Below are 10,990 nucleotides of genomic sequence, written 5' to 3'. Positions count from 1 at the left end.
ATTTTCCTTGGGGTCCACTAACACCTGCGTGATTTTGCACAGGCCCAGTATTTCCTGAATGTGGAAAAACCAAAAAAAATTTTTTTTTTTTTAAAGGCCTAGGATTACCTCCCCCTGTGCTGGATTTTGGTGACCCTCTAGCAACTAAAAGAAAAAAGGAAAAAAAATGTATTGGCATTTACAAAAAAATAAAAAATAAGATTTTCCTTGTTATTAATCATAAAAAATACCTCTTTTAAAAATGCCTAAACCACCACCACATCTGGCTGTGAGAGCTGAATCAATAATTCCTTTAGCTGAAATGATCAGAAATTTAATTTTATATTAAATATTTATAAATGGGCAATAAAAAAAGGGGAGCAATAACAGAATTTTTACCTCTTTTGAAAAGGGCGGGGGATGATTCTCCTTCAAAACAAAGAAATAAAACAGTAAAAATAATTATGATTATATAGGGTATCCACTTTCATGATTTTTAAATAAAATATGAGGTAACACATACCAGAACTGGAAGCTGAGTATAACCCATCAGAACTGGGTGGGGGGGTTAATCTGGTACTTGAAGGAAGTCCTACAGGTTTTTTTAAAAAAATAAAAATAAGTAGGATCACTTTACTTATTTTAAAAAGAAACTTAATTAAAAAATATGCACAGTTTTACCTTTTCGAAATATGAAAGTCTTTTTCATACAGTCTGAATTGTCACCTGACTGCCTAGGGGGATCTGAAAAAAAAGAACCATTTTGAATTGCTCAATATTCAGAGGAAATAAAAAAATAAAAATTCAACTGTACAAATACCTGGTTTAGCAGTTGATTCCTGCAGTGCCCCCAGAAACAGCACTAAATTTGAAACAGAAGACGACATATAAATGTATCTTGTACTTTTAAAAAATAATAGGATACTATTATTTAAGATGATTCTCACCATCAGATTCCTGTGAAATATTTGGTTCATCTTCCTCTGACATTCCACCAAACATTTTTTTTTTGCACTGTACACCTGGAAAAAAAAGACAACATTTTTTGCCCTATGGCCAAAATTCAAGACAGCCCCTTCATCAAATTGACACAAGGGGCAGTCAAATTCCATGGGAAAAAAAGCAAAAGTCATGCACCTCACACAAAATTCAACACCTGAAAGAGAGAGACAGCTAGGATTTTTTTTAACTCCTGTCAATATTAGCCCCTGAGCACATACAGAGTGAAAAATACAAACCTTGAATAAAAGCAGTCTGACATACAGATTCTGATAGAGAGAAGCAATATTTAATTCTAACAGATTCACACAGGCCCTTGCAGTGTTGGAAAATGCTCAAAACATTCCACCCCTTCCCTCACTCTGCTGGATGCCCAGGCCTTACCCTTAAAGGGGCCACTGCTGACACCACATCTACCTCCTCGCCAGTTCTTCTGTGATTCCAATACAAATGAACAAGTGGAAAGTCCAACCACAACTTGAATTCTCAAGACACAACAAACCTCTGGATTTATGGTGAGAACCAAGCCTTACCTGGGGCTTGTGCAATAAGCGAACACTGGCATTCTGACCAAGGAGACAGTTTTTTCTTTGTGATGGGGGGGGGGCTTACATTCAGATGCTGGATGAGGTGAGTGAAAGTGCCCCTCCCCTGCTGTGTGATGTGTAAGTGATGCTCTGTGTGTGTAAGTGAAGGAGGCAGCCTGTGAGTGTGAGAGAGGGGGAAAGTGTTTGTGTTGCAGAGAAGTTGTGATGGCTTGGGGGGAGGCTTGGGGGGAGGGAAGAGTCGGTGATGCTCTAGGCATGGGGGGCGGAAGAGAAAAGCTGTGATGCTCCAGGCTTGGGGGGGAGCAAGAGTCTGTGATGCTCCAGGCTTGGGGGGAGAGAGGATGTGATGCTCCAGGCTTGGGGGGGGAGAGGCTTTCCTGGGAGTAAGCCCCCCTGACTCTAATGGGACTTACTTCAGAGTAGGCATGCACAGGATTGGGCAGCGAGACTGCCACCCCACCCACACTTTCCTGGGAGTGAGCCCCAGTTACTCTGTGACTTACTTCTGAGTAGACACACGGGCTTGCGCAGTGAGACTGCCACCCCACCCACACATTCCTGGGAAGCCGAGCAGAGCGGGCAGGGGGTGGAGCCGGGGGCAGAGTTTTTTTGTTTTGTTTTTGCAGTATTCGCTCCATAAGACGCTCACACTTCCCCCCCCTTTTTGGGGGGGGGGAAACGTGCGTCTTATGGAGCAAAAAATACGGTACAAGAATGGGACCATATAGGACAAAGGCTACACAAAAAACCACAGGCTCCCATAAAAATTTTCCAAACATGACACTTTTGCTTAAATACCATCCAAACTTTCACTCTGCAGGCAGAGCTGCAAAAGCAGTCAGAAGAAAAACAAAATAAAACAAAAACAGTGTTCTTCCTAAAAGATATTTCTCCTTTTCCCCCCTCTGCACCAACCCAGCTAGAACAAAAAGTACAATCAAACACTAACAAGCAGCCATACCTTATAGAGACCATGGCTCAAAAAAAAAAAAATCAGAAGATTTAATGGCCGAGGAATCTTTTAAAGTTGTCCATAGTTCTCCCTGTAAAACAAAGCCACAATGCACGAAGGCAAGCAGTTAAAAAACAAAAAACTCTCCCCCATTCTGTGCCAAAGGAGGTACAGATTGTACTTAAAGACTTTAGCATCACTAGCACAGATGCCAGAGAATTACAGGAAGGTATAATAAACACATATCATCTAGCTATCATTCCCTACAGCTAGAAGTCCCTAAAAACCCCTGCACATAATGCAGTATAGCTCAGTAACATTCCAACCACTTTAAGAAAGCCAGAAGTATCATTAGCTAAGTTTTTTCCCAAAGCATGCTAGACAGCCTAAAGCATGTTAAATAGCCCAACTTTGTGTCAGCTGAGTGTGAATTAAGCATTATAGCCATTTAAAAAATAAATATAAAAAACTCATATGGATAAATAATATTTTAATAGCAGGTCCCCAAGTAAATCCTTTTTTCTTACAGGACCTGTCTTAAATTTCATAACAGTCTAGTTTTTATATAACACCAGAAAAAGTGCAAACACAAGCACTTTATTTGTAGTTTAAGCATAAAGTGCTGTCATTTTGTGTTATACCTGCAACACCTAAATTAAAAATCCCCCAACAGTTAACTTTAGTGTAATTGCAACAAGCAAGAATTGCAACAATTGTTAAACATATCAATCAGATACAGTGGTGCCTCAAATAACGAAATTAATTCGTTCCGCGAGTCCTTTCGTTATGCAAGTTTTTCCATAGGAATGCATTGAAATTTAATTAATGCATTCTTATGGGCAAGAAAAGTCAGAACAAAGTCAAATTTGGTTTACAAAGTGTTTATTAAGTGCTCTTTAAAGGCATACATACTGTACTGAGGATTTCAAAAACGGGGGGGGGGATGCTGAGTGGGGAGCTTGAAGGCTGTAATCCTGTGCACACTTTCCTGGGAGCAAGCACAATGGGACTTACTTACATAAACTGACATGAAGATCCTCCCCTTAAAACAAACCAAAACAAAACAAAACAAAACAAAAATTCGTCTTGCGAAGCAAGGGTCATAAAAATTTGTTGTGCGAGTTACCAAACTTCGCAAAACGCTTTCGTTCTGCGAGTTTTTCGGTGTGCGAGGCATTCATTATGTGAGGTACCACTGTACGTTCAAATAAAACTACTGTTTGACCACCTTAAGAAAAGTCAAAATCCTGCAAAACAGACTATACTTTCCCCAGATGCTTAAATATCTTCATTTTTCATCCAACCCCTCAAAGAATGTGTTCTGCTATCCAGAAGCCATCATTTTCCTTGTTAGAAAAAGCAGGAAGCAAGCCATAAGACTTCAAAGCCAAGAAGTCTTAAAATTCACTCTACCCATTATAAAAAACAAAGAGTTAAGTATATAAAGGAAAAAACATTTAATATTTCCAAAAATTTTAGACTTGCCCAAGTAACACAGGCAAATCTCTCTTTAAAACCAGTCAGATGCTCAATACCCATCGCTAAAGTAGTTACATACCAAAAGGAAGGTCAGTAAAAAAAACCACGTTACCAATTCCCAAATCTCTACACAGAGAGCTGAATTAACAGCTGCCATCACAGTTTTTAAAATAATGTGTGATCAGTCCTTTAATTTAATTATCTTCCCCTGGCTTATATCACAGAATTTAAGCCATATTCATAAGCTTCAGCTTTTAAGCAGCAGCAACTCCAAGCTCAATATTTATCATATAACCATAGTCTCCCAGTGTCTCATTCCACACACCTTTTAGAAACACAGCCATCAGCCATTTTACCCAGCAGCAGCAGTTATCACAGCTTTAAAGTCAAACTAAACCTTATTTTGTTATTTATAGTCAGAGTTACACCTCTTTTTTCTAAGATGTTTATTTTCTAGTCTCATTCTGTTCCATCAGAAAATTTTTCTGATCCCATAGTTTTAATCAAGCCCTTAAGGCCTTTCTGTTTTATTCTTATAAGATGTTTCTTAATTTCATAGTTTACCATGTTTTTTTATTTATCAGTTTACAAAATGTTAATTAAACAATTGTTTTGTAAAATTAGCCAGGAATTCTATACTGATCTCTCTTTTGTTACCTGTATATATATGCCTGTTTTCATTGTTTTTAAGCCTTCTTTTTGTTTCCACATGTTAAAAAGTATGTTATATGTATAGTTTAGTAAGAATGCTTACCTAAAACGTAAACAGCATAATTTTAATCTCTCAGTATGCATAAGTTAAATGTCCAAGCAAGTTCAAAAACCCGAAAGTCACAAACAGTTTGCTTAACTTGGCTGTATACCACAGTGTTCTTTCACAACAGATAAGAATACAAGCACAGTAAATGTTCCTTTGTCTTCAGATCACAGAAAAAATCAGTCTCTCCTTTTATTCTTCAGAGCAACAAGCTGCATACACATGCTAGAAACAGTATTCACACCAGCTCTCTTTATATTCTTATTCTTCATTTCAAACCAGTTTTGGTGCATACACAAGTGACTAACAAATAATAATATTTCAGATTAGTTGTAGTAGTTTAACTATATCAGAAAAGTTCAAAAAAGCAACACAGCCAGTTCAAAAATCAAGTTCTCACAAAAGGTGCAAAAAATAGCATTAGCAACAGTTATGTTGCATTTCAAAAGTCAGAGTAAGTCATACAATCGTTATGGGAGATGAAGTCATTGTAAGCAAAATTAAAAGTGCAATGCCATTTGCTGACTGCTAAGGGTATGTGAATTGTATGTGAATTGTATACAATGTATGTGTAAAATGGAACAATGGAATTATCTTCAATAAAAAATGTATGTGTTTCAAAGAGTGAACCCCACATTGTAATAACACACACACACACACACTTCTCTCACTTCTAATGCTGACACACAGGCTTCTCTCCTCACTTCTAAATATCACACACATTCTCAATGCTTAGACATAAATCCCTTAAGATGTTGATGTGACTTCACTCACTCTCACTTCTAACCCTGACACTCTCTCAATGCTTAAAAATATTCCCTTAAAACGCTGTGTTTTAAACAACCTTTTGCTACATTCTAACATTCACATTCATTCTCAATGCTTAGACATAAATCCCTTAAGATGTTTAACTAATAATCACCACTTTTGCCTGCTCAGTTTGCTTTAACTCTTACAACATCTTAAAGTACCTTGCAACACACACACAGTGCATCTTACAATTTTTTTTATTTAAATAATTATGAGATCATCATTTGTTTGAGGACTTTGAGTACTGTACTGGGAAGTCAGCTGCCTAAAGAAACCAGACTAGCCAGCTCAGCAAAACAGCCCTTTGTGGAGAACAGAAACTGTTCATGATACAAAATTAATGTCAGCACTTGCCTTGCAGCAAAGCCACTGAATGAATTTCTGCCATGATGGTGATGGTCCCTCTCCTTCAAGGAGTTACCAAACTCCTTGTGCTGCCTGTTTATGTACTCCTCTTTCTTGGCTTATGGGACCCTCTTTGGAAAAAACTCTTCCCATATTTTATGATCAAGTTCTCCAGATTGTATCACCAACAACTTCACAAAGAGAAGCAGCAGCTATTCAGCAACTTGGCCGACTTTACTGGTTCTTCAGGTTCACTTTCCCTGCTTGAGATCGGCGTGGGTGCTGGGGCCAACTTCCAGTTCTACCCATTTGGCTGTCCGGTCATTGGCATGGATCCCAATCCCAATGTTGAAAAATACCTTCTGAAGAACATTGCTGAGAACCAGCACCTCAGGTTTGAGGGCTTTATTTTGGCCTCTGGTGAAGACCTGCACCAAGTGCCTGATAGTTCTGTGGACATGATGGTTGGCACGCTGGTTCTGTGCTATGTGGCCGATGTCAGGGTCGTCCTCAAGGAAGTGGTGAGAGTGCTCAGACCAGTAAATAAGGAAGAGTGATGCTGGCTGGCATCTTTAATATGACTTGCTTAACCATGGGAGAAGGAGGTATATATGAAGGGCACTCAGACTGTTGTATGGAAAGCTATCAAAAGTGCATCCAAAGAATTTTTTAAAAGTTTTAATGCTACTGTAGATGCTATTCAGTCTTTATAAATTGAAATTTCTTTGCAGTGGTCCTTCAGAACCACAAGATGGTGTTAAACATCATTTTGGCCCAGTAGCAATGCACCTGTGCCAGTAAAAACCATTATAAAGCATTGTTGTTTTTATAAAACCAGAGCAGGCACATTACAAAAAATGTAAACACCATCAGATCAGTTGTGGGGATGTTACATAAACTAAAAAATGTCCACATATTTGATCCTTGCGGGTAGCTGCCCAACAGCAGCTTGGTGCAGGGTCTCTTTTAAAAACTATACTCAGATATGTCTGCATTGCTTTGATGCTTTCTGTTCTGATTTACATAAACATTCATTCTTGTTGCCAATATAGTCAACTTTACATTTAAAGCGTTGTTAAAATAGGAAAAAGGGGAGGGGGAGCCACCAACTAAACTGACTGGGGAATATGTTTAACTGAGCTCATCTCAGGGGAAAGATTTTCTAAGCTGACAAAAGTTAATATGTGGCCGATATCATTAGATAAGAAGAACCCTGCTGGATCTGGCCAAAAGCCCATCTAGACCAGCTTGCTGTATGTCACAGTGGCCCACCAGATGCCTTGGGGAGCACACAAAACAAGAGACCTGCATCTGGTGACATCACTTGCATCAGGCATTCTGAGATAGCCTACTTCTAAAATCAGGAGGTTGCACATACCTATCATGGCTTGTACCCTGTGATGGACTTTTCCTCCAGAAACTTGTCCAATCTCCTTTTAAAGGCATCTAGGCCACATGCCACCACCATAAGAACGTAAGAACAGCCCCACTGGATAAGGCCATAGGCCCATCTAGTCCAGCTTCCTGTATCTCACAGCAGCCCACCAAATGCCCCAGGGAGCACACCAGATAACAAGAGACCTGCATCCTGGTGCCCTCCCTTGCACTGGCATTCTGACATAGCTTATTTCTAAAATCAGGAGGTTGCACATACACATCATGGCTTGTACCCCATAATGGATTTTTCCTCCAGAAACTTGTCCAATCCCCTTTTAAAGGTGTCCAGGCCAGATGCCGTCACCTCATCCTGTGGCAAGGAGTTCCACAGACCGACCACACGCTGAGTAAAGAAATATTTTCTTTTGTCTGTTCTAACCCTCCCAACACTCAATTTTAGTGGATGTCCCCTGGTTCTGGTGTTATGTGAGAGTGTAAAGAGCATCTCTCTATCCACTCTGTCCAACCCTGCATAATTTTGTATGTTTCAATCATGTCCCCCCTCAGGCGTCTCTTTTCTAGGCTGAAGAGGCCCAAACGCCGTAGCCTTTCCTCGTAAGGAAGGTGCCCCAGTCCCGTAATCATCTTAGTCGCTCTCTTTTCCACCTTTTCCATTTCCACTATGTCTTTTTTGAGATGCGGCGACCAGAACTGGACACAATACTCCAGGTGTGGCCTTACCATAGATTTGTACAACGGCATTATAATATTAGCTGTTTTGTTCTCAATACCTTTCCAAATGATCCCAAGCATAGAATTGGCCTTCTTCACTGCCGCCGCACATTGGGTCAACACTTTCATCGACCTGTCCACCCCCCCCCCAAGATCTCTTTCCTGACCTGTCACAGACAGCTCAGAACCCATCAGCCTATATCTAAAGTTTTGATTTTTTGCCCCAATGTGCATGACCTTACACTTACTGACATTGAAGCGCATCTGCCATTTTGTTGCCCAGTCTGCCAGTTTGGAGAGATCCTTCTGGAGCTCCTCACAATCACTTCTGGTCTTCACCACTCGGAAAAGTTTGGTGTCGTCTGCAAACTTTGCAACCTCACTGCTCACCCCTATCTCCAGGTCATTTATGACGAGGTTGAAAAGCGCCGGTCCCAGGACAGATCCTTGGGGCACAATGCTTTTCTCCATTGTGAAAATTGCCCATTGACACCCACTCTCTGCTTCCTGGCCTCCAACCAGTTCTCAATCCATGAGAGGACCTGTCCTCTAATTCCCTGACTGTGGAGTTTTTCCAGTAGCCTTTGGTGAGGGACTGTGTCGAATGCCTTCTGAAAGTCCAGATATATAATGTCCACGGGTTCTCCCGCATCCACATGCCTGTTGACCTTTTCAAAGAATTCTATAAGGTTCGTGAGGCAAGACTTACCCTTACAGAAGCCATGCTGATTCTCCCTCAACAAGGCCTGTTCATCTATGTGTTTTGAGATCCTATCTTAGATAGGATAGATAAGCGAGCAGAGGCAGAGCGAGAGAGGGACGAGAGTGCAACCCCAAACACTTCAAAGACAACCCCAGTTCCAAGGGGACGGTATTACTCCTAACCACAGCAATTCTAGCGTGTCACCCCCCCATGCACAACAGCCTCCCTGTGCGTGTCACCCAGTGTGGCCCACACCCTCTAGTGATGCCACTGTGCACAGGCACTGAAAAGTTGGATAGGATTGTGCCCTAAGTTGTTTCACAATATCGGTTGTCTTGATGGATTTGAGTTGAGAAATCACTCTTCTTGAACACAGACACACAGACACACACAGACACACACACCATATGACACTGTCTGCATTCGTGATCTGTAGATCTGAAAGTAAACAAGGAGAAATTGAGTGCAAAAGTACATACAGTAAATAAAACCGAAGGATCTTGGCAACATTCTTATGGTTTAAAGCAGTGTTTCTCAAACTGTGGGTCAGGAAACACTTGGTGGGTCAGGACCTAATTTCTTGTGGATACCACAGAGCCTCCAAGGAAAGGGTGATGGAAAGATCAGTTAAGGAATAGCCTCAAGCCCTGAGGCTATTCAAAAATCAGATAGCTGCTAACTGCTAACTGCCCTGCAAAGTACTAAGCACCTGCAGTTTGCAAGATAGCTGCTAATTGTCATGAAAAGAGCTGAGCTCTTGCAATTTGCAAGTTTGTATAAATATAGAGAGATAAATGTTTGATCTTTTTTCTGGTGTGTTTTTTTCAAAGTCCATTAATGACAGGTAGTGGGGGTAGATGAAGACTGGGTTACATAACTTAGGGTGCAATCCTAACCCACGTTCCAGCACTGACATAAGGGTAACGCAACTTCAAGGTAAGGGAAAAAACATTGCCATACCTTGAGAAGGCCTCTGTGACTGCCCTCCAATTGCAGGATGCAGCACATGCCCCACTGGCACAGCTATGCCAGTGCTAGAAAGTGGGTTAGGATTGCACCCTAAGCCCCTCAAACCTTGAGGTTATTCATTAGAGCTGCCTCATTGTGAGAAATGGATTGTGGGGTTTTTTTTTAAACAAAAATATTTCATTCTAGATCACTTTTTAAAAAGTCTCATAAAGCTAGGTGGGTCCTGATAGAGTGTCAGTTTAAAAAGTGAGTCCCAGTGCTAAAAAGTTTGAGAACCACTGTTTTAGAGGGGTGTAGTAGTAAGAAGTGGGGGGGGGGTCAAGATCCTTGGGGTTTTATTTACAGTGTTTAAAATAATAGATCCTACACCACTCCTAGGATGAGCTGGATAGGTAGCTAACCCAGCTTTCAGTTTGTGTTCCAACCACCTTCACTCAGTTGTGCTATGTTGGCTCTGCATCCATATGATCTTCTTATCCTTCTCTGCACCTCTGGAACTAAAAAACTGATTGGGGACATAGTGTAGGATCATACTGTTTCAACAACACTACTACTGCATAGTTTTGTGCCCAACCAATGGCACTGCAAGTGACATTAAATCTACCACAGCATGGATAGCAACTTCTTAACATTGTGATCCAAAGGCAAGCAAAGATGAAGAGCCTTGACTTAGTCTCTTCTCCACAGCACATGTTAAATCAAATTCCCTTTTCGGCTCACTAAATGGTTTTCAAGCATAGCATTGAAAAGCAGTTTGTGCTCATGGTCAATCACACCCAACAGCACACACCGCTCCAGTCGTTCTCACATTAATTTGTTAATTATGCGTAAGCATGCGTAAGTCTAAAAAAAAATTTTCTGCTACTCTCCTCCTTGCAGGGTGGTGCATTCTATTTCATGGAGCATGTGGCTGCTGACCGATCCAGCTGGACCTACTTCTGGCAGCAAGTCTATGACCCCACCTGGCAACATTTGGGACATGGGTGTTCTTTGATTAAAGAGACATGGAAGAACCTGGAGAATGAGAACTTCTCCAAACTGAATCTGCATCATATAATTTCCCCAATTAAGTGGACCCCAATTCGTTCTCATATTATTGGATATGCCATTAAATGATCGCTCAGTTTTTGAATTTGTAATGGGAAGTAGTCCTTCTCAGGGAATTATCTTAAAATTTGAACCACTGCAAATTAATGCCACTGGCTATTGAATTAATGCTAAGAAATGTACAAACTGTGTGTGTGGATTCACAGCAGGGAAGGCTTGCAACTTCTGCACTGGCCTAAGGGAAAACAAAGCAGTTTCTCTGTTATGATATATGCGCCAGGCCTATAGTCAAT

General features: G+C 40.8%; 1 protein-coding gene and 1 long non-coding RNA gene across 2 annotated transcripts; one reads left to right on the top strand and one right to left on the bottom strand.

Moving 5' to 3' along the window:
- Positions 1-251: 251 nt before the first annotated feature.
- On the bottom strand, positions 252-726 carry LOC136639586 (uncharacterized). Its single transcript, XR_010793702.1, has 4 exons — positions 661-726; positions 503-571; positions 379-408; positions 252-296 (listed from the first exon to the last, which is right to left on the bottom strand). It is a non-coding gene; the product is annotated as an uncharacterized lncRNA (long non-coding RNA).
- A 5,184-nt stretch (positions 727-5,910) lies between these two features.
- On the top strand, positions 5,911-10,766 carry LOC136641441 (thiol S-methyltransferase TMT1A-like). Its single transcript, XM_066617231.1, has 2 exons — positions 5,911-6,408; positions 10,530-10,766. The coding sequence occupies exons 1-2, from the start codon at positions 5,911-5,913 to the stop codon at positions 10,764-10,766; spliced, it is 735 nt and encodes a 244-aa protein (XP_066473328.1).
- The last annotated feature ends 224 nt before the right edge of the window (positions 10,767-10,990 follow it).

Source organism: Tiliqua scincoides, chromosome 2 (assembly GCF_035046505.1).
Source record: "Tiliqua scincoides isolate rTilSci1 chromosome 2, rTilSci1.hap2, whole genome shotgun sequence".
In the NCBI taxonomy this organism is placed as follows: domain Eukaryota; kingdom Metazoa; phylum Chordata; class Lepidosauria; order Squamata; family Scincidae; genus Tiliqua; species Tiliqua scincoides.
The sequence above is the reverse complement of the archived record's forward strand: the minus strand, read 5'-3'. Positions and strand labels throughout refer to the sequence as shown.

Excerpts from the sequence above, each read along its gene's own strand:
- LOC136641441 (XM_066617231.1), top strand. The coding sequence starts at position 5,911 with ATGATGGTGATGGTCCCTCTCCTTCAAGGAGTTACCAAACTCCTTGTG. Across the intron at positions 6,409-10,529 it reads TGGTGAGAGTGCTCAGACCA|GGTGGTGCATTCTATTTCAT; the intron begins GTAAATAAGGAA and ends TCCTCCTTGCAG.